This window comes from Engystomops pustulosus, chromosome 5 (assembly GCF_040894005.1).
Source record: "Engystomops pustulosus chromosome 5, aEngPut4.maternal, whole genome shotgun sequence".
Classification (NCBI taxonomy): Eukaryota; Metazoa; Chordata; class Amphibia; order Anura; family Leptodactylidae; genus Engystomops; species Engystomops pustulosus.
In genome coordinates, this window is record NC_092415.1 from 22,377,136 (window position 1) to 22,401,622 (window position 24,487).

The 24,487-nt window shown below is 45.0% G+C and overlaps 1 protein-coding gene across 1 annotated transcript in view; it reads left to right on the forward strand.

Moving 5' to 3' along the window:
- Window positions 1-24,487, forward strand: part of LOC140132489 (fibrocystin-L-like) — a 136,310-nt gene that overhangs the window by 36,580 nt on the left and 75,243 nt on the right. The window contains exons 13-22 of the mRNA XM_072151315.1: window positions 6,012-6,101; window positions 9,092-9,354; window positions 11,708-11,796; window positions 15,355-15,514; window positions 15,613-15,745; window positions 17,365-17,508; window positions 19,535-19,692; window positions 21,325-21,438; window positions 21,919-22,065; window positions 23,058-23,188. Of these exons, the coding sequence (XP_072007416.1) occupies window positions 6,012-6,101; window positions 9,092-9,354; window positions 11,708-11,796; window positions 15,355-15,514; window positions 15,613-15,745; window positions 17,365-17,508; window positions 19,535-19,692; window positions 21,325-21,438; window positions 21,919-22,065; window positions 23,058-23,188 (1,429 nt within the window). The remainder of the gene's footprint in view (window positions 1-6,011; window positions 6,102-9,091; window positions 9,355-11,707; window positions 11,797-15,354; window positions 15,515-15,612; window positions 15,746-17,364; window positions 17,509-19,534; window positions 19,693-21,324; window positions 21,439-21,918; window positions 22,066-23,057; window positions 23,189-24,487) is intronic.

Below are 24,487 nucleotides of genomic sequence, written 5' to 3' on the forward strand. Positions count from 1 at the left end.
TAGATAGATAGATAGATATGAGATAGATAGATATTGGATAGATATGAGATAGATAGATATGAGATAGATAGATAGATATGAGATAGATATGAGATAGATAGATATGAGATAGATAGATATGAGATAGATAGATAGATATGAGATAGATAGATAGATAGATAGATAGATAGATAGATAGATAGATAGATAGATATGAGATATATAGATAGATATGTGATAGATAGATATGAGATAGATAGATAGATATGAGATAGATAGATATATATGAGATAGATAGATATGAGATAGATAGATATGAGAGAGATAGATATTACATAGATAGATAGATAGATAGATACATAGATAGATAGATATGAGATAGATAGATACATAGATAGTGTGAGAAAGTGAGAGGTGTTGTGTGGGAAAACCGCTATCTGTCTTACAGGCAGATGAAATGCTGGTGGTAAAAGCCCTGGGTTTGTCTGCAGTAACCCAAGGGTTAATGCAGACATGATAAGCAGGAATAGTCTGTTTTGTCTGTGTTGGCCTAGCTAACACAGACACATTGGTAATGTCCGTACTGGGCCTGCTTATTATGGAGTAGGGGTAGGCTGGCAGTGGGACTCCTACTCCACCCGGGCTTCGGTCCTGGGCTTTTGTATAGCCCACAGGTGCAGGTCACAGGCCTCGTTAGGGTCTGATTTAGTCTGCAGACCAGAAGCAGTAGGAGAGGCCCTACCTGGAGAGCTGAAAGCGAGATTGCATTCTGACAGCAAAGGTAACTGAGGGTCTCCTGTCTTGCTGCTGGCCAAGAGCGTGTGCCAGGCAGCCTGGTACCCGGATAGCTAGGGTCCTCAAAATGTATTAGCCAGCGCCTAGCCGGGCAGGAATTACTTTTATAATGTTTTTGCATGTGCCTAAGCCAAGGCTGAATTTGTGTTCTGTTTTGCAAGTGTGAATAAACACTTAAGTTGGACTTTTAAACCTGCGTGTGTCACTGCTTCCTGCACTGCTACCTGTCAACTACCAGAGCAATTCCCCACATATGGTGGATTGGAGCGGGCAAAGTGCAGTGAAGTATACACTAGTGCATGTCCTGGAAGTTGACAGCACTGAAGCTGCAAGCCACAGCCATGGAGGAGTTAATCAAGCAGCTTGTCCAGTCCAACGTGCAGCAGCAAGAGACAAAGGACTGTCCCAGCAATGACGGTGAAGGACGCCAGGAAAGAGGTCCGCAAAGCTATGACCAAGATGACCGCCGAGGATGATGTGGAGGCCTATCTGACAGGCTTTGAGAGGGTGGCCACCCGAGAGAGGTTGCCACAGCAACACTGGGCAGAGGTGTTGGCCCCCTTCCTCGTCGCTGATCCCCAGCAGGCATACTACGACCTTAGCGAGGAGGATGCCCGGGACTACTCCAAGGTAAAGGCAGAGATCTTGGCCCGACTAGGAGTGGATCAGCATCTACGCGCTCAAAGAGTGAATAGCTGGAGATACCAGGAGGCGCTACCACCGAGGGGGCAAATGCACCATCTTGTTCACTTGGTCCGCAAGTGGCTTCAGCCGGAGACATCCACCCCAGCCCAGATGGTCGAGAAGGTTGTTTTGGACCGTTTCCTGAGGGCCTTGCCGGGTGAGATCCAACAATGGGTGGGACACGGGGACCCGTCTGATGCCGAGGCGCTGGTGGGGTTGGTGGAGAGGTTTTATGCCACTCAGGCCCTAACAAAGAAAGCCCCTTATACCCAGGTGGGCCCTAAGGCACGGAAGGTCGTGTCACCCACAAATTCCCGGGGCAAGACAACTCCCAATGTCCGGGATGTACCCCAGGGGAGGAGGAGGGGGGAGGCTCCCACCTGTTGGACCTGCCATGAGCCAGGTCATATTGCAGCCCATTGCCCCAATTCCTCAGAGCCCATGGACTGCAGTTCCGCCAGAAGGGTTTCTCTCTATGCTGCCCCTGTCTACACAGCTACTAGCCCCGACTCTGCTGATGAGCGCCACCTGTGCCGGGTGACTGTGGCAGGGCATCCAGCGTTGGCCCTGCTGGACTCAGGCAGTCGGGTGACCTTGATTAATGGGTCCCTCACAGACCCCAAGGCGGTCACAGGGCGCACAATTGGAGTCCTGTGCATCCATGGGGACGTAAAGGACTACCCCACCACAGTTATTAACTTCCAGACCTCTTGTGGAGAGACACTACATGAGGCAGCGGTTGTCAAGAACTTGCCCCATGACCTTATCTTGGGACGGGACTTCCCCATGTTCTGGACTCTATGGCGGGGAAACCAAGAGTTGGGGGGTTGTTCTCCTGTGTTGTCTGGTCAGATCTCTGAAGCCGAGCCTGATGACCCAGACTCTGGAGTTCCTGCCGTAGGGGTGACCGCCACAGAAGATGGAAGTGTAATGTTTCCCCTAGATGTTATGGCAGGCGAAACTGAGGAGGTAGTGACAGGACCGCAGTTGTCTGATTTGGAGGTATCCCGTGACAACTTTGGTACTGCCCAACTCCAGGACCCCACTCTGGTCCGCGCCAGAGAAAATGTGGTAGAAATTAATGGCGTACCTCAGCACCCAGGTGCGGATAAGTTGTTCCCTCGTGTGGTGGTAAATCAGGAGTTATTGTACCGCATTGATAAGGTCCACGGTGAAACCCGGGAGCAGTTAATGGTACCTCAGCCATATCGTCAGATGGTGTTAGACCTTGCACATAAGCATGTGATGGGAGGGCACCTAGGTACCACAAAAACTCTGGAACGCATCTTGCAGCGTTTTTACTGGCCAGGAGTATATGATAGGGTAAAAAGGTATTGTGAAACTTGCCCTGATTGTCAATTGCATGCTCCCATGGTACACTTTCGAAGTCCGTTGGTACCTCTGCCCATTATTGAGGTACCCTTTGAAAGGGTCGCCATGGATTTGGTCGGTCCTTTAGTTAAATCTGCTCGGGGGCATCAGCATATCCTGGTAGTCATGGACTATGCTACCCGATATCCTGAGGCCATCCCACTGCGGCACACCTCTGCGAAACTAATTGCTAAAGAGTTGTTTGCCATGTTCTGCCGGGTGGGACTTCCCAAGGAGATCCTCACAGATCAGGGGACTCCTTTTATGTCAAAAGTCACCAAGGAGCTATGTCGGCTCTTTAATATTAAACAGTTACGCACCTCTGTGTACCATCCTCAGACGGATGGATTGGTAGAACGGTTCAACAAAACTTTAAAGAGTATGCTAAAAAAGGTGGTAAACAAGGATGGGAAGGACTGGGATGTACTATTGCCATATTTAATGTTCGCCATCCGAGAGGTCCCACAAGCCTCTACTGGGTTCTCACCGTTTGAGTTAGTGTATGGCAGACATCCCAGGGGTCTCCTGGACATAGCCAAGGAGACATGGGAACAAGAGCCCACCCCCCACAAAAGTGTAATAGACCATATCGCAGATATGCAGGACAGGGTGGCAGCCGTCATGCCCATTGTCAAAGAGCATATGGAGGAGGCACAAAGAACTCAAAGCCGGGTTTATAACAGGTCAGCAAAAGTAAGGAGCTTTAGTCCCGGTGATCGTGTGTTGGTGCTAGTCCCCACTGTAGAAAGTAAGTTTCTCGCTAAATGGCAAGGACCGTATGAGGTTATAGAAAAAATAGGAGAGGTGAACTACAGGATACGTCAGCCCGGACGGAGAAAACCCGAGCAGACTTATCATGTAAATCTGTTGAAGGCCTGGAAAGACAGAGAGAGTCTGCATACAGAGATGGTTCTGGCTAGTCCACCTCCTGCGCTACCCTCACAGGCTGCAGATAAGCCTGTGCCGGAGGCAGAAGTGCGAATAGCCGATACCCTTACCAAAGAGCAACAGCGAGAGGCTCGAGAGTTTGTAGCAAGAAATACAGATGTGTTCTCAGAGTTTCCAGGCTACACATCTGTAATTAAACATGATATTGTCACTGAGCCAGGGGTAAAGGTAAGATTAAGGCCGTACCGAGTCCCTGAAGCTCGTAGACAAGCCATATCAGAAGAAGTTCAGAAGATGCTGAAGCTAGGGGTTATTGAGGAGTCCAAAAGTGAGTGGGCCAGTCCAATTGTTCTAATTCCCAAACCGGATGGGACGTTGCGATTTTGCAACGATTTTAGAAAATTGAATGAGGTGTCTAAGTTTGATGCCTATCCCATGCCCGGGGTGGACGAGCTTATTGAGAGACTAGGGGGTGCTCGGTACTTCACCACCCTGGATCTAACTAAAGGATATTGGCAGGTACCCCTGACAGATAGGGCTAAAGAAAAGACAGCCTTTATCACCCCTGAGGGCCTTTTTCACTATGTTGTATTACCGTTTGGGCTTCATGGGGCCCCCGCTACCTTTCAACGGTTAATGGACATAGTGTTAAAGCCACATAGGAGATACGCCTCCGCCTATCTAGATGACATTATCATCTACAGCCAAGACTGGGCGAGTCACTTGGCCAAGGTACAGGCCGTAGTGAACTCTCTAAGGGCAGCGGGCCTGACTGCAAACCCCAAGAAGTGTGCGCTGGGAATGGAGGAGACACACTATTTGGGGTATGTGATCGGTCGAGGTATAATTAAACCTCAGATCAACAAGATTGACGCTATACAGGGTTGGCCTCAACCAGTGAGCACAAAGCAAGTCAGGGCATTCCTGGGCATTGTAGGGTGCTACAGACGGTTTATACCAAACTTTGCCACCATGTCCGCTCCCCTGACAGACCTGCTGAAGGGTAAAAGGCCTGTCATGGTGCGGTGGAATGAACAAGCAGAAGGTGCTTTTCAGGCATTGAAGTCTGCGTTGTGTGGATCTCCCATCCTCATTGCGCCAAACTTCAAGAAAGAGTTTATTGTGCAGACGGATGCGTCAGATGTAGGACTGGGAGCTGTCCTGTCTCAGGAGGTGAATGGCGAGGAACACCCCATTACTTACCTGAGCAGGAAGCTCACGCCAGCAGAGAAAAATTACAGTATCGTAGAGAAGGAATGTCTGGCGATAAAGTGGGCATTGGAGTCCCTATGGTACTACTTGCTGGGACGACAGTTCCGTCTCATAACTGACCACTCTCCTCTCACGTGGATGAGTAGAACTAAGGAGAAGAATGCCAGGGTCACTAGGTGGTTCTTGTCCCTCCAAAATTTCAGTTTCATGGTGGAGCACAGAGCCGGGAAGCTACAGGGCAATGCGGATGCCTTGTCCCGAACGCATTGCTTAATGTCAGGAGTTCGCCCCGGTGGGTCTGAACTGAGGGGGAGGGTATGTGAGAAAGTGAGAGGTGTTGTGTGGGAAAACCGCTATCTGTCTTACAGGCAGATGAAATGCTGTTTTGTCTGTGTTGGCCTAGCTAACACAGACACATTGGTAATGTCCGTACTGGGCCTGCTTATTATGGAGTAGGGGTAGGCTGGTAGTGGGACTCCTACTCCACCCGGGCTTCGGTCCTGGGCTTTTGTATAGCCCACAGGTGCAGGTCACAGGCCTCGTTAGGGCCTGATTTAGTCTGCAGGCCAGAAGCAGTAGGGGAGGCCCTACCTGGAGAGCTGAAAGCGAGATTGCATTCTGACAGCAAAGGTAACTGAGGGTCTCCTGTCTTGCTGCTGGCCAAGAGCGTGTGCCAGGCAGCCTGGTACCCGGATAGCTAGGGTCCTCAAAATGTATTAGCCAGCGCCTAGCCGGGCAGGAATTACTTTTATAATGTTTTTGCATGTGCCTAAGCCAAGGCTGAATTTGTGTTCTGTTTTGCAAGTGTGAATAAACACTTAAGTTGGACTTTTAAACCTGCGTGTGTCACTGCTTCCTGCACTGCTACCTGTCAACTACCAGAGCAATTCCCCACAATAGATAGATATGAGATAGATAGATATGAGATAGATAGATATGAGATAGATAGATAGATATGAGATAGATATGAGATAGATAGATAGATAGATAGATGAAAGATAGATAGATATGAGAGAGAGATAGATAGGAGACAGATTATAGATTTGTGGCTGATACTCATATTTATTCAAATTGTGTTGCAGGTCAGAAATGCCAAATTCTTGGACTAACAAATACAACAATAACTTGTATGAGTCCATCACGGCCGCCCGTCCTGCCTTCTCTTTTCACAGGTAAATACAATGATATAAAATTGTATATTATATAGTGTAAAATTTAAAATGTTTACCATTAAAAAAAACCACCATCTGAAACTTACCCATTAAACCAGCTTCAACGCCAGAATGCTGTTATCACCTTGATGCCGAATCTGTGCTTGAAATTACTTTTTAAGCTAAAAAAATATGTAAATGAGCTCCGAGTGCTCAGGGTGCTTTCTGTTCCTGCACCTTCTTCCAGGAGTGCAGTGCACTTGCACAGAGCATCCCTGAAGGCATCAGTGATGCACAGGGGGCAGTGTAAGCAGTGCTCCAGGGATCTACTACTGTAAATATTTGAGTATAACCAGACCTGAGTGTAAGCCAAAACACCAAATTTTGCCACAAAAAACTGGGAAAATCTATGACTTAAGTATAAGCCTAGGATGGGTAATGCAGCAACTGCTCTGTAATAAAATGTCCAGCAGCGCTGCCCCCTCATCAATAACATGTCCAGCAGAGCCCCCTTTATGATTCCATGTCCAGCAGGGCCCCCTTATATGATTCCAAGTCGAGCAGGCCCCCCCTATATGAACCCATGTCCGCAGGCCCCCCTATATGATTCCATGTCCAGCAGAGCCCCCATTTATGATTCCATGTCCAGCAGGCCCCCCTTTATGATTCCATGTCCAGCAGGCCTCCCTTTATGATTCAATGTCCAGCAGGCCTCCCTTTATGATTCAATGTCCAGCAGAGCTCCCTTTATGATTCCAGGTCCAGCAGAGCCCCCCTATATGATTCAATGTCCAGCAGGCCCCCCTATATGATTCAATGTCCAGCAGAGCCCCCTTTTTGATTCCAGGTCCAGCAGGCCCCCCATTAAAGTAAAATGTTGAGCAGTCCCAAACCTTCAAAATAAAATGTCCAGAAGCTGTAATAAAACAATAAAGTTAGTACCTCTAGCACTCACCCCCTCTTCTCCCCGCGGCTCGTCTTCTGGCTTCCCAGCAGCATGGGCAGAGGCACGTCTCTGCTCTCGTCACCTGCTGACATCACTCCGTGTCACAGTGTATGTGCGTGCTGGCACAGAGAGCATAGATCAGGGGTCAGGAACCTTTTTGGCTGAAAGAGCCATGAACGCCACATATTTTAAAATGTTATTCCGTAAGAGCCGTACCACATGCACATGCTCCCCAGCACTTGCGGATTTAAAGGGCCAGTGTGCCGCTGCCCACTTCCTGGGTTCCTATAAAGACCGGCGGCTACCAGATAGGTAGCCATACCACATGTCCCCCAGTATGTAGGTAGCCGCAGCACATGCCCCCAAGTAGATAGGTAGCCACAGCACACGCCCCCAGTATATAGATAGTCACAGCACACGCCCCCAGTAGATAGGTAGCCACAGCACACGCCCCCAGTATATAGATAGTCACAGCACACACCCCAGTAGATAGGTAGCCGCAGCACATGCACCCAAGTAGATAGGTAGCCCCAGCACATGCCTCCCAGTAGATAGGTAGCCACAGCTCATACCCCCATTAGATAGGTAACCACAGCACATACCCCCAGTAGATAAGGTAGCCCCAGCACATACTCCCAGTAGATAGGTAGCCACAGCACATGCCCCCCCAGTAGATAGGTAGCCACAGCACATGCCCCCCCAGTAGATAGGTAGCCACAGCACATACCCCCAGTAGATAGGTAGCCCCAGCACATACTTCCAATAGATAGGAAGCCCCAGCACATACCTCCAGTAGATAGGTAGCCACAGCACATGCACCCAAGTAGATAAGGTAGCCACAGCACATGCCCCCAGTAGATAGGTAGCCACAGCACACACTCCCAGTAGATAAGGTAGCCCCAGCACATACTCCCAGTAGATAGGTAGCCCCAGCACATACTCCCAGTAGATAGGTAGCCACAGCACATGATCCCCAGTAGATAGGTAGTCACAGCACATACTCCCAGTAGATACGGTAGCCCCAGCACATACTCTCCGTAGATAGGTAGCCCCAGCACACACTCCCAGTAGATAGGTAGCCACAGCACATGCCCCCCAGTAGATAGGTAGTCACAGCAAAAAAAAAAAAGAAGAATATTCACTTATCAGTGCTCTCCGCAGTCAGCTCCTCATCGCTCCCACGCTCTTCTCTTTGACCCAGGCTTAGATGATGGCGCCTGGGTCGTACAAAGGACATAGGCAATGGTAACATCGCTGCCTGTGATCAGTCTAAGAGACACACAGCAGCCGTCACTATTTATTAAAGATCTGTCTGAGAGCCGGATGCAGCCAACAAAAGAGCCATATCTGGCTCCCGAGCCATAGGTTCCCTACCCCTGGCATAGATGTTCCTCTGCCCGCACTGCTGGAAAGCTGGAAGATGAGGGGAGAAGACGAGCCGCGTGGAGAAGAGGACGCTGGGGTGACTGCCGGAGGTGAGTACTACATTTTTTTATACTCGAGTATAGGCAGAGAGAGGCTTTTTCAGTACATGAGTATATATGGTAATTGCCACTGGGTGGGCTCTGGTAGTGCTACCCTGAACACTTTCAGGTAATTTACATATTTTAAAACCTCGATGTTTAAGAGAAAGGAGTCCCTAAAAGTCATTTCAAGTACAAAATCCGGCATCAGAGTGGCAGCAGGATTCTGTCAGTGGAAAATATTCTGAGTTACTAGATAATTATATACATTTCTATTGAAAATGGTCCAAATGTTGGGTGTATATTCCAGTCTAAATAACCAACTTGAGTCATGGCCTCAAGGCATCATGTGTGATTCTGTTATTCCCTGCCTCCCCTTGAGGCTTCTGTCCTGTTTTTAAAACACCACGTTTCATTATTTTTTTAATGGCTCGCCCTTATACATAGACTTCTGTCCATCTTGCTAGCAGGGTGAAACTCAGCAGCGACTTCAGATTCAAAAGCAGAATAGTAAGGAAGGAGGATTATTACAAAGTTTCTCGGGGTCACTCATACCAGTCACTTATGTTGACCATTTTAGTAATCTTCTTTCTTTTCTTAAGGAAACCGGGGACTGAAGCTGGAACGGTGGAACGTGAGTGTTTCACTAGATGACGCAGTAACATTTAACGAGAGCTCCGCGGGCTATGCCGGATCTTCCTGGGTTGATGGTGCATCCATATCTTGGCCTTCCGAAACTAACACCTTTGTGGCTCGGCTCAGTGGTTTCTTTGTGCCTCCAGAAACTGATTATTACAATTTCTACATTAAGGGAGATGAAAATTATGCTCTTTACTTCAATGAATCCGGTGACCCTACAAGAAAGGTAATTAGAAGAGTCTACATATTATAAATTTGTTATAATTAAAAAACACATTTCAATAACAATGATCTACTTAATAAAACATGGCTTCTTTCTTTACTCCACACATGACCATGGTTAGTGCCAGTATTTGGTCTATAGAAATTAACGGAGCTTAGGTGCAAGAAGGCGGCCATGTTTTTCAACCACTGGACACCCCATTAAGGCTGGTTCATAGAACACAGGGCAACAAACAGGGCAAAAACGATTTCATTGTACTGCCAGGCAGTGATCAGTATATTTTATTATACTGTGATATACAGTCTATTTAAAGGGGTTGGCTAACAAACATTTTGCAACCTTACCTTCACTATGAATTTCTACAATGTCTTGGTCGTCGCATGTGGTCGAAAATGTCCAGGTCCATCTTCTATCTTCTCTATCTTCCTGGCCGTCCTCCGCGTCTCACATACTTGAGGAACATGTGATCCTCCTCCCGTCCATCATGCACGCTCCTCTATCTTCTCCAGCGGGGCGTGAAGGTGGAGCCCACTGATCCTGCCCACTAAGGGACACTGCGTAGAGCTGGGGAAATGAGCAAGGATCAGAGGAAAGTGATAGGTGAGCAGGTTTAGCCAGCACTAGACTGGGAGGGAGAATTATAAGCATCTATTGGCCAATATTCTGAAGTGCCACCATATAGGGGGTCATTTACTAAGGGCCCGATTCGCGGTTTCCCGACGTGTTACCCGAATATTTCCGATTTGCGATGATTTCCCCTGAATTGCCCCGGGATTTTGGCGCACACGATCGGATTGTGGCGCATCAGCACCGGCATGCACCCAACGGAAATCGGGGGCGTGGCCGAACGAAAACCTGACGGATTCGGAAAAAACGCCGCATTTAAAAAAAAAATGTCGCGAAAATGGCACTTACCTTCACTCAGCCCGGCTCGGTGTATTCCAGTGCGTTCCGATGCTCTTCAGCGCAGCAGCGCCACCTGGTTGACAGCGGAGGAACTGCCTTAGTGAATACCGGCCGGAGAACGCGCCGCTGGATCGCGAATGGACTGGGTAAGTAAATCTGCCCCATAGTGTTCAAATCATATGTTGTATCTAGAGGTTAGTGAATTGATTTATTGATTAGTAGAATTGGTAATAAAGTGAATGCCTTGGCCCACCACATATACTATAGCAGCGATCTCTGCCAGATCAGACTTTGGGGGATATTTATCATACGCTGGCGCTCGTGCGCCAGCGTATGATCGCCCCGCCGCTGCAAATTCGCAGCCCGATACATGAAGAGGCTTCTGCCTCTTCATGTATCGGGCTGCCAGTTGCGCAGCCCGGCGACTTTTCACGAATGAAAAGTCGCCGGCAGCAGCGAGTGCGCAGGCGCGGGGACAGTAACGCCCCGCGCCGGCCCACTCCCGTCCGTCCGCGCCCCCCGCTCGGCCGGCCGCGCACCCCCTTCACGCCCCTTCACGCCCCACTGGCGTGAAGGTGGCGGATTGGGGAAAATAATCGCAAAAGCTAGCAATAAGCTAGCATTTGCGATTATTTCAGGGCCTCTGCGCCACTGGCGGTCCTGATAAATATCCCCCTTTGTCTCTCCTCCAATCTGGCAGAGATTGTGCCTGTATCTACTGAGGTCAGGAAACTGTGAGTAGATACGGGTCCCTGAGCGCCAGCAGGGAAAATTTGAAGACTGGCTTTTTAATTGTCAGTCTTAATTAATTTCCCCCCATTCAATTTAGCTGAATTTGGTAAATTAAACTCTACTCTAGCTTTCCCCTCTGCCAATGACTGCACTCACTACCAGATGCCTGGTAAATATAGAAAATGTTAACAATAACATACCAAGCTGTCAAAAATCTTCCCGTTTATACATCTCCCCTCTCACATCTCCAAAAGCAGTTCTAAATTTAAAAAATAATATAAAATAAGAGCTGAAGCAACTGTAGCATCTTAGGATTTTGTTATGTTTGCAAATAATGAAATGAAAACTTCAATAAAATAGCAGAATTAGCTGTTTGTTCATCCGGTCTTTGCCATTGAATTCTCCAAAAATTTTATGGAAATAATAGGTACTAATCAAGTTGAGTTCATCCTGCAAAAAACAAGCTTGTCTGCTTTTATATTTGAATAATATGTGACACCAAAGCATAACTAGGACTCATATGATGGATCTGATTACAGACTAATCTTAATGAATCCTAATTAGAAACAGTTCAGGTTCCTACGTGGGTTCTGGTGTTTGTTCAGTCTCTGCAGATGACTCCATTCTTCCGATCAAACATACTGGAATCTAACAGAACCTTAGGAACCAGTGTGAACAGAGCCTAACTTGTCACTTCTTTTCTATTTCCTTTTGACAGGAGAAGATTGCCTATGGCTACCAGACCTCATCCTACTACTCATACTCACAACAGAAGTCAAACACCTTCTTCCTCCTGGAGGGGAAGCCGTAAGTACAAATATTAAACCTAGTAAATTTCTTATTTAAGAGCACACAATTCTTTCCTCCCATTTCCTGTATTTTACTATTACGCTTTGATTGAAGACAAGATTATTTGCAATCACAGTTGTTCTGCTGCTATGCATTGTGGGAGGTCTAGATCTTGCATTCTACAGTAAAATAATGTAAGAATTACCACAGTAATATTCTACTGTAATAACAGTTTAGCTACCCAAAATCCCTTGAGGTACTAAGCAAAGGGGATCATGGTTTTGGGAAAGGAGACCCTATAAGTGTACATTTTGCCCTTCATTGTAAGTATATGTTGGGCGGATTCTAAACGTATCCTTACAGCGGGATGCTAGATTGTATCCAACTGTATGAGGTGTGATAGAACCTCCTGTTCTCCCCCACCTCCCTGAAAGTGGGAGGAAGAGTGAACATCCCCATCATCTTGTGATTGGCTCCTGCTGATGTTAAAGGTGTCTCCAATGTGACATACAGTAACTGTTTATCTGTCTATGGACAGTTACATCACTTGGGACCCCCAGGGTGTACGCTCAGCAGAGGCTGGGGATGGATGCAATACAGTTGCATCCATCACCCATAGGCCATTATGGTCTCTGTTGAGCTTATATGTCACATTGGAGCAGGAAGCAGCATGGAAAATCTAGTTTTGTTCTGCTGGATGCATCGTATACTGTGCAGACGGAGGTATAAAGGATGTCCTGATCTGCCAGTATATGTCTATGTATACGTTCTGCGTATACGTGTCTTGTCTCTCTTCCTCTTTCTCTTTCCATTATCGGAACAAATATCTGCCACTGCAAAATGTATAATACTCAAGTAACCATGTTATGTCACACTGATGTCACCATATGTATGTACTTGTTCAGTCTCCCTGCCTTGGGACTGCGCAGGCGCGGCAGTGGCCGGAAGATGGTCGTCGCCATCTTACTACAGGCGGAAAAGGTGTTTAGGCATGCGCCAGCTAATAGGTAAACATACTAAGTATAGGAGTGACAGGCATACCCACCTCTCACAGCCCTCCCAGAAGTCATGTGATGCATACCCCACACCTTTAATAGCTGGACGTACCCCTTAGTTAACACGCCTCCTGAGGAAGCAGCAAGCGAAACGCGCGTCGGGGCGCGGGGCAGACTAACAGCCGCAAAAAGGTAATAATCCCTATACTATAGATTGTAAATGTAAAGAATGCACTTTATTACCTAGCACTCGTTGCACCTTATTGTCCTGTATAAATGTGTAAGGGCACATCGAAAATATAACATAGGAATGAATTGCTGAAAGTCTACTCCATCAACTTGGGATCATTTTCTTTTAATCTGATGAAGTTAATGTTTGTCTTCGGTTTTATGTATTAAGAAATAAAAGTTATAAGATTTTAATTAACTATTTTCGAGTTCGCTTTTCTTATCGGGTATATATGTATGTACTTGTGTAGTAATACTTTCTAAATAATGTACAATATGTATAGTATTATTACCTCAGAAGTCCATGTGGTCACCATGTCTCCTCCTGTATCTGCCCCCAGTTATCTTACACACTGCACACATGGCTGATATGTATATAGGTATGTATGTATCTAACATATGTATATGTTAGATATGGCTGATGTACAGTGGGGAAAAAAAGAATTAGTCCGCCACCTATTGTGCAAGTTCTACCATTTAAAAACATGAGAGGGGCCTGTAATTGACTTCCAGGGCCGTAACTTGAGGGGGTGCAAAGGTTGCGATTGCACCCGGTCCCAAGAGGTTAGGGGGCCCTTATGATGTCACTTTCCCATATGAGAAGACTATTACTATAAACCATAAATTATAGTTGGGGGTCTGGCACAGACTTTGCACTGGGGCCCATCAGCTTCTAGTTACGCCACTGTTGACTCCATAGGTAGAACCTCAACTGGGAGACAAAATGTGAAAACAAATCCAGAAATTCACGTTATCTGATTTTAAACAAATTTTTTTCTGTTTTCTGTAAGACTTCACAAGGTGGGCGAACGCTGTTGCTGGTACGTTGGTCCTTTCCTCCCTGAAGATCTCCTCTAGAGCAGTGATGTTTTGGGCTGTTGCTCGGCTTTCAACTCCCTCTAAAGGTTTTCTATTGGATTGAGATCTGGAGATTGCGTAGGCCACTCCAGGACCTTTAAATGCTTCTTACGAAGCTGCTCTTTTGTTGCCCTGGCAGTGTGCTTGGGATCATGGTCATGCTGAAAGACCCAGCTACGTTCCATCTTCAGTGCCCTTACTGATGGAAGGAGGTTTGCACTCAAAATACACGGCACCATTCATTCTCTCATGTACAAGGATCAGTCATCCTGGTCCCTTTGCAGAGAAACAGCCCCTCGTCATGATCCCCTACCCCCATACGTCACAGTAGGTCTGGGGTTCTTTGGATGCATCTCAGAATTCACCCTATACCAAACACAAAGAATTGTGTTTCTACTTTGGTTTCACCTGACCATAGGACGTTCCAATTCTCTTCTGGAACATCCAAATGCTCTCTAGCAATCTTCAGACGGGCCCGGATATGTAGTGGCTTAAGCAGGATGACACGTCCAGCCTGGTGGTGTAGTCTGTTAGTGACAGTGGCCTTTTTTTTTACTTTGGTCTCAGCTTTCTGCAGTGCAGTCACCAGGTCCTCCGTGTGTTTCTGGGATTTTCGCTCTCTGTTCTTGTGAACATTTTGACCCCACGGGGTAAGATCCTGTGTGGAGATCTTGCTTGCACGTCTTCCATTTCCTAACTCAACAGTTGATTTCTTCACAACTGCTGACAGATTCAGTCTTCCCAGCCTGGTGCAAATTTGTTTCTGGTGTCCTTCAACGGCTCTTTGGAAATCCACCATAGTGGAGATTGGAGTGTGACTGTTTGAGGATAACAAGTTCAAACAGGAGGACAGAGGAGCCATTACTCCAGGTAGTGAGAGAAGGACAGAGGAGCCATTACTCCAGGTAGTGAGAGAAGGACAGAGGAGCCATTACTCCAGGTAGTGAGAGAAGGACAGAGGAGCCATTACTACAGGAGGCCGGTGGAGCCTCTTAAAGAAGATGTTACAGGTCTGTGAGAGCCAGAAATCTTGCTTGTTTGTAGGTCACCAAATACATATATTCCACCACTTTTTAAAAAAATCAGACAATGTGATTTTCTGGGTTTGTTTTCTCATTTTGTATCTCATCGTTGAGGATCCACCCATGATGTCAATTACAGGTCTCTCATTTTTTTCAAGTAGGAAAATTTCCACAAACTGCCCGAAATATGTTTTTTTTCCCCACTGTATATGGCAGTATTTTGCCTCACAAGCTGTAGATATGGCTGCTACATGATAGATGAGAGAATAATTACCTCTCATGCTGTAGACGTGGCGGATATCTAACCACAGGAATATTTATACTGCTGTGGGTTTTATTCATGGCGTCCACCTTTTGCAATGCCCACAGGTAAATCACAGTACAAACCTCCTGATTTGGCCACAGAAACTTGCAGATATAAGACATATAGACACATAAGATATTGGGGAAATGACTTATCTGCTCATTTCCAGATGTTACATTGAGGCGTATCTCCAGAATTGGTGGGGATCATCATCACTGGATATTGGCGTGTACAAAAGAAAGAGCTCATACACAGACCAGCAAACGTCTGACGCCATAAACGAATTCCAGGGCATACAGTCACAAAGCATTACTATCCGGGAACAGCAGGTAGGTAGTACAGTATGTTGTACTACTCTGTGTAGGAGTTTTCTCTAAATGAACAGTATTTGGTGTTACGAGTAACACTGTATTTATTTTTCCCTAAGGTGATAACATTACAGAACTGGAACACAACCCAACAAGCACAAAATGAAGTGCAGAAAATTACCATTACCAAATACTGTGTCTCTCCATGTCCTGCCATGTACTACACACTGATCTATGGCAATGAAGAAACAGGTAACATTTTGTGAAAGAAAGTGACATAAAGTTAAATCATTTCCAATATCTGAATACCACAATACAGACCAAGATACCGCCCGAGAATCACCAAAATTCCACAGTTTAGCCGAAGTACCTTCCCATCAATGACAAATGCAGTACAGATCAAGATACATCCCAGAACCACTGTTCAGCTAAGATACCTCCCAGAAGTACCAGAAACAGGAGTCTAGCACTAAATACCTCCCCAAAACAGCAAAAGGGCACATTTACTAAATGCCATGGGCCACCTTTCTGTCAGATTTTGCACGTTCTTTCTAGTGCAATCTGCTTGCATATGTATTTAAGAAGTGTCCGGGTGACATTTGTGTTGCACGCACATGACCCTTTTGTGGCGCGGCTGCACTATTCTTCATGCAAAACAAATCACTGCACTGAAAGAGGCGCTCCAGTGCTCAGTCAAACCATGCGCCAGATGTGCAACATCCAACAGAAGTGTGTTACACGCCCTATGTTAAGGGTGCACCAAAAAAAAAAGTGGTGCACTCTGTCGGGTCAGTGCAGGGGGCACCAGATTCATGAAGAATGGGCACCAGAAATCCTGTATCTGGTGCACGCCGCACACTACACAAGTAACTGCACATAGTACACACTGCACTTATTTTAGTAAATGTGCCCTAATATGCTTCAGTTTGCCAGAAAATTCCACCCAGAAGCACAAGATACCACAGTGTAACACTAAACAGCTGCAGGGAGAAGCTTGGAGGAGGGTCCAGATAAAGTAAAAATGTTGCTAAATTTTGACGGATAATGTTAACTAATGTTCATGTTAATAATCCTCTCCTACCCAGAATAATCTGAGGGCACACATGCTCTTCAGTTGTCATAATCTCACAAACCTGTCCACTAAACAGTGCAACCACAGACTTGGTGCAAACTGTCAGATTGGGTAAATAATGGCCAACTAACCCAAAGACTCTTGCGAGCCCTGGCACTGCCTACTGCAAATAATCCCCCTAAGGGCGAACCCACTATCAGGCACCTGCTAACAGACCCTGAAAGCCCCTGCAATTTGAGAGGGGAACTTACTTTATCTGGCAGCTGCTGGATGGTGGAGCGGACAGGTAACAGGAAATCAGAGATAGACCAGTGTTCACACAAGTACACAGAAAAATGTCAAGATAAACCAAACACTAGTCTGAGTCAGGGAGAGTGAGGTCGCACTGGGAGGGACAAGACACAGAGCGACAAACAACAGATAATTACATTGCAGACAAAACTTTGTCAAATCCAAGATGGGGACTAGACACAAATGTAGAGAGAGAGAATGGTCGAATAAACGTAGCTGAGGTTGGATACACAGAATAGCAGTAGCAAAAACAAATAGTAGGACTGCAATAAAAAGTAACCTCTGATGGAGCTTGACAGAATATAAGCAGAGTAATGGATGCCACCTCCAGTAACTGACTGGTTCAGCCCTCTATAACTCAAGCCACAGCAGCACACAAAACAAATGAAATCTCATGCCCAGCTTTTTTATCTGTCTATTTTATCTAAATCTGTTGTGTTATCTTATTTGTTTCCAATTCCATTTCAAAATCTGATAATGGATATTTCCTCATTGTTCCCCTTGGTAGCTCCTCTATCAGCTGATGCGACGGCATTTGATATCCAACAAGCATTAAATAGTTTATGGTCCATACGGCCAGACACGGTCTCTGTTCAGCAGGAGGCATCTGATGTACAAAATATCTATGATGTGACATTCAATTCACAAAGAGGTAAGTTAGGAAAGATACTATAGGAGAATTACCTTTTAATCTTTTAACACTGAACCCTTTTACATTCTTATGTTGCCGTTTTTTACTCCCCAAATTCTAAATTCTTATTGGCTTTGTTTTTACGTCTTCCAGTGTACAATCCAAATGGCGCTCCCCGTTTTCTTTGGATCATGGAGATACCAAATTTATATTTTTTATGTTATATTTGTATTAAAAAATGTAAATCCTTGAAAAAACAATCTGTGAAACCTGTGAGCTTTTAATACTTTGGTGTGAGATGCTTGGTAGCGTGTAGAGATGAGCGAGTATACTGCTCGGTCGGGTAATAGCATACTCGGAGCGGCTCGTTGCTCGGACGAGTATCTCGCCGGCTCGGGATCGAGCATTAAATTAATAAAAGACAGTGAGGAACAGTGTTTACAGTGAATAATAACACTTTACACATGTTTACAGATGTTTTGCTTGTAAGAACACATTGAAATAACACTATTCTTCACTTTGCAGGTGTTCGCGCGTGTCTCCCGCTAAGTTAGGAGATGTGCACAAACATCTGGAATATGAAGAATATTGTTCTTTCAATGTGTTCTGCACTTAAATGGTCCTGTGTTCTCTGTTTTAATTCTATTTTTCACATTGCAGGTGTTTGCGCGTGTCTTCCGATAAGTTCGGAGATGTGCGCGAACACCTGCAATGTGAAGAATAGAATAAAAACAGTGAACACAGGAGCATTTAAGTGCAGAACACATTGAAAGGACACTATTCTTCATATTCCAGATGTTCGTGCACATCTCCTAACTTAGCGGGAGACACGCGCGAACACCTGCAAAGTGAAGAATAGTGTTATTTCAATGTGTTCTTACAAGTAAAACATCTGCCAACATCTGGGATATTTTATTATGCACTGTTCTTGTAATGTTCTCTTTTACTAAAAAAATGCTCGGGTCTCCCATTGACTTCAATGGGGCTCGTTATTCGAGACGAGCACTCGAGCATCTGGAAAAGTTTGTATCGAATAACGAGCACCCGAGCATTTTAGTGCTCGCTCATCTCTAGTAGTGTGTCATTTATTTACAGGACTAGCAGACGAAGTAGATACGATGTCTGGAACTGTTTAACCTTTCCAATCACTTTTTGTGGGTGGCAAAAGAAGTGGCAATGCAGAAATTTTTTAGTACCGTATTTTTGGGACTACAGTATATCAAATCCTTTGATTTTCTCAGAAATCAAAGGTGCGCCTTATAGTCCAGTGCGCCTTATATATGAACCGTACTTACAGACAACAGCTGCATTGAACAGTGCACAGGTCTGCCACCTGCTGGTCATTCATCCTTATAATCAGGTGCGCCTTATAGTCCAGTGCGCCTTATGTATGAACCGTACTTACAGACAACAGCTGCCTTGAACAGTGCACAGGTCTGCCACCTGCTGGTCATTCATCCTTATAATCCGGTGCGTCTTATAATCCGGTGCGCCTTATATATGAACCTAGACATTTTAGCAGGCATTTATTGATGGTGCGCCTTATACTCCTGTGCGCCGTATAGTCTGAAAAATACGGTAAGTACATTGTGTAGGATAATAATTTTATTTTTTCAACAAATCAGGCATTTTAGAACATGGGGACTACTTATGTTATTTTTTTGTTTATTAATAATTATGTGTATTCTAAGGAAAGGGATGTGAATTTATTTAGGCCGTAGGATATCTTAGTCCTGGAGGCCTGATTGCTCATAAATATACTCTGATACTATTGTACTGCAGTATGTTCTACATTTTCTGCTTCCGGCACAGTTGAATGACAGTGTGGGATGCCTTTATTTCTGATTTTTTTTCTCCTAATAGTGAAATCTGCTGTACATTATTCCTTATCTGAGGTTGTGGATTTTAAGAACTTTTCGTGCCTGATATTTAAAACTATTTAAAGAGGTTGTGCAATAGTTTTCTCAACATTGTACGTATAGCTTTACTAAGTATTTGTTATTACTGTACAAAATTTTTAAAAAAACATTATTGATGATAATTTTAGGTGATTTCCAGCTTCTATCTTATCATATTTTGGATGAAAGTAACATTACAGTGGATATTGAAGAGACAATTAAAGGTGTTTCTGACATGGAGACCTTCACTCTAGTGTGGGATAACGTGTCCTCCTCTCCTCTGCCTGCAAATGCATCTTCTCTAGAGGTCAGTGATAAACTAGTGATAAGACGCAGTCTATGGGGCTCATTTACTAAGGGCCCGAATGGCTCATTTTCGTCGGGTTTCCCAAAAATTACCGGTTTGCGCCGTTTTGGCCCCAAGGTTTTTAGTGCACGCGATCGGATTGTGTTGCATCGGCGCCGGGTTTCAACCCGACGGATTCGGAAAAAACGCGGTATTTTAAAAAAAAAAATGTGTCACTTGACGCGCACTTACATGCACCAGGAAGAGGATGGAGAACTCCGGCAACACCTAGTGGATATCGGGAGCAAGACCTTAGTGAATCCCGGCCGGACCCGAATCCACATTGGACAATGCACCGCAGGATCACGAATGGACCGTGTAAGTAAATGAGCCCCTATGGGCTATATGAGATATGAGATATATGGATGTGAGATAGACCCTTAACTTTGTTTTAACACAACACAAACAATGGCTTTGGAATACAAACACAAAATACATGATAATGCCAAAATGGCCACAGCTTTATTTAAATCACAGGATTGGAACAATTACAGGAGGGTTCTATACGTACTGTGAGTTCCACAGACGTCTGACGTATAGAACCCAGCCAGGCAGTAAAAATTGTCTAGTACAGGCAGTTACATACATGATAAGTTCTTTAGGATAGTTCTTAAGTTGAATTTGTAGGTAAGTTGGAACAGGAATATTTTATAATTGTAGCTCTAGACAAAACTTTTTGTTTGCCCCAGTGACAACTGGGTTTTCAAAATGTTGTGTGTAATGGGACCAAGGATTATCAATGAAGCTTCATTACAGACACCTTACAGCTGATCATTGCAGCCTGGGACTATAGTAACATCCAGAGAGGCCACCAGGGGTCACAGGGGGCAGAGGGGTCCGTCTGTAACTAGGGGTCGTCTTAAGTCCGTGACCACCTGTATATACGGTATATATTCCACATTTTATCACAGTTATCAAATATCTGCCTTATGTTTTGTTACCACCATAGCCACATGTCTTGTTTGTTGATCATTTTGTTGTACAGGCGGTCCCCCTACTTAAGAACACTCGACTTACAGACGACCCCTAGTTACAAACGGACCTCTGGATATTGGTAATTTACTGTACTTTAGTCCTAGGCTACAATGATCAGCTGTAACAGTTATCACAGGTGTCTGTAATGAAGCTTTAGTGTTAATATTGGTTCTTATGACAACCCAACATTTGTAAAATGCAATTGTCACAGAGACCAAAAAAGTTCTGTCTGGGATTACAATGATAAAATATACAGTTCCGACTTACATACAAAGTCAACTTAAGAACAAGCCTACAAACCCTATCTTGACTGCCTGTATATGTATATATTTCCTATCACAGTGTCTGGAGAAGGTCCATGTGAGGACCGAAACGTCACATGTTGTTTGCTGTGAAAATAAAAGAAAAAATGTTTAACCATTGATATATAGTGTAACTGGAATCATCTACTACTTACTATAAGGGATTGGGTCCCTTTCTGGAGCACCTTATTGGTTAAAATGTGATGTGCAGCTGAATCCTTTATTCTAGGGATAAGAAGGCTGATTCGGATGATTGCCCTCTGAGCTTATTCAATTTTGCATCTGTGACTCAACTATTAAAATTTCTTCTTTCTAGGTGAAAAAAGCTGTTCTAGAAATCCTAAGCGTGCAGTGTCCGGATGCCATCGCTAACCAGAAGGAAAGTTCATCCGTCAAGTATTTCAGGAACTTTGAATCCGGTTACAATCCGGTATGGAAAATGCACTTTATCATTTCACCTAAGATGAGTGGGGAGAGATATTAAAACATTGCTAATAAATATAAATCCTCAGGTCTACATAAACTTAGGCTGCATTCACACGACCATCGGGGGGGGGGGGGGGGTGAGCTTGCGGCTGTACTTACGTCCTCTATAGACGGCAATGGGCGGATGGAACGATATGGTGCTACACACGTGTGGCACCGTACCGCTCCGGACATGTCCTACCTTTCCCTGTATTACGGTGCCGTGCGTCATGCATCGCTATGGAGAGGGGTCACCCTTCCACCTCTCCATCGCGGCGAACGTACACCCGCCAGGCTACGGCCACGTGTGAATGCAGCCTTACTTGTTATTGTCTTTTAATTACTGCAAACAATAGACTTTCTTTCCCTGTAACGCAGAAAAATGATAACGAGGTTCCGCCAATTCTTCAAAACCTTCTCCGATAACGACACATTCTCTCCACAGTATTTCTACTGGGGAACTATAACTGAGACTGAAGCGTTTTGTGGACGATATTCCATGAAGAGCCCGTCAATGGTGTATTATAGTTATGAATATAATCCAGTAACTCAGTCATCCTACGGTCGTCTCTCACTTACTTTACATAACAAGGTATGTATCCGCTCAATAGTATATTTCTTATTTGTTTTGGTTGGTAAAGCGAGTAAAAATGTTACTTGGTTTCTAACACAGGTGACATCTAATGCTAATGGCTATGAGATGTAAAAACACCATTCAAGGCCATACAACTAGTAGCGACAGTGGTATTTAAAGGGTTTATGACAGGGCCCCATCATTGCCACCCCTGCCATGCAATCCCAGGTTGACCATTGTTCATGTATTGTGGGGGTAGGGAAGGAGGAGCTGTTGAGGTTTTTTTTAAATTTAAAGGGAACCTGTCACCAGGGACCTCATTTTCAGGTTGCAGAAGCCCATGACACCTGCATCTGCCTTTCTGCCTTCTCTAAGCATTTGCATTACAATACAATTCTATGTTATAACTTACCTTGCACCCTGACAGAATCCTCTATGTAGTCCCTGGGGTTGGGCTTTGGTTTGGATGCATTCCAAAAAACAACATGTGACTTGTCTGTGCTGCTCACTCCTCAGCTCTCAGCCCCCATTCTTGTGCAGCTCCTTCCTCCCTCCTTTCTCCTTCACAGAGCTCACAGTGTGGCGCTGGCATAAATCTATGGGCTGGTAGTTGTCAAAGGTGTACGGAGAGGGCTCATGTGTTGAGCTCTCGCCATACATGGCGGTTGTCAGCTGTGTTAGACACATACAGCTGACAGTAACTTCTGCAGTCAGTACTGGCACCAAAGCAGTTAACGCAGCAGTTAACTTGTTAGGCATTAAACAGCACTGCAAATTAGCGCCACCATTTTTAATTTCCAATTCCAGCATGACATCATGGGTGGACACTAATTAGTCTCCATGACATTTGGGAGGCGGAGTTTATATCATGTGCTGGTGCACTGTATGGCAGCGTTTGATATAAACCCCTCCCCTCTGGATAAGTCGCCGAATTGTATTTTCTCCCCTGTGTGCACAGGTTGCTTCTTTTCTTTTTTGTATATAATTGTGTTTTTTGTTGTTGTTTTCAGCTTTGTTTTGCCTACAAGGGATATATCACAAATGGACTTTATTTATATTTTGAATATGAAGACAATAGTAATCCAGGAACTGTCCGTACTGCATACGATACCTTTAGTTATGATTTCGAACAGGGGAACAGGTAGGATTCTCTTCCATTTTTGATTTATTTTTAAAGTGAAATGAAAATTAAGACTAACCCTTAGCGTAACTATAGTGGTTGAAATGGTCGCAGTTGCCCCCTAGGACACAAAGAGACTTACAAGCAACCATACAAAATTTTGACCTTTAAAGGACGCCTGTCATCAGGTCTGTGTCACTTGTCCTGTCACCTCTACCTATTGGAGCAGCTAGGAGGAGTACCCCTTGCATTGCAGGGGAAATTGACAAACACTAAGGACTGGTATTGAAATTAAAATTAAACCTTTATTGGTGAAAAATGCAAACATATAAAAATATACAAGTGACAGAATATGACACTAATATATGAATAAAATTTGTGTATATGGGTTACAAAATGAGCAAGCAAGTGAGGTGGCACGGATACAGAAGCGGGACTACCTGGACAAGGTGGAGGTGGATGGTACATTCAGTAAATGCAAATGGAGCTAGGCCTGAGGTGTATATTGCACCAAAGGTGTTATGTCTATGTGTCAATCTATTGGCAACCAAACATTAAATGCCCAAGAATGGGACAGATTATGCATTATAAAAAAGATGAGTAAACAAGTGAAAAACCAGCTCCTACCAGATTTGAAAAGGTAATAGTGCTCCACCGTCCAGGATGTGCCGCGTCCCCGACACGCGTTTCGGCTCGCGCTGAGCCTTCGTCTGGGGGTTGAGCAGCTCACAAGGATCCCATCCCAGCCTTTATCTAGTTATTTCATACATTATTCATTGTAAAATCATATTTTCTTTATTATGTAAATGAGGCTGGTCACATGGTCAGAGGCAGTGATGTCCCCCCTGTCATCCCTCTCCTCCCCCTGCTCATGTCTGTGTGTAATGTATAGTAAAGCATTGCTAGTGTGTGTGCTGCATCTGCTGACATGCTGCATCCTCCTAATACACAGACACAGACATCAGCTACACAAGTACCTGACATGTTCTGCTATAACATGGCTGCCTGGAGCTGTTGTATCTCACACACACACAGGCTGCAGGGGGTGTGGCCAGCACCAGGAAGCACATCATTATACAGGCTGTCAGTCATGCACTGGGGGTGTGGCTGTACCTCCCACTCATGAATAAGCTGGACAGCACGAATATGCTGGACATTTCACAGGTCATTTGCATACAGCTTTAGGACCTCATTGCTTAGGTTTACAGGCATGTAGAGGGACAATGAAGGGATAGAGGCAATGCTCTCTAATGGCAGTTTATGAAAATATATTTAGTTTAGGGGGGTTATTTTGCATGACGGGTTCTCTTTAATTTAATC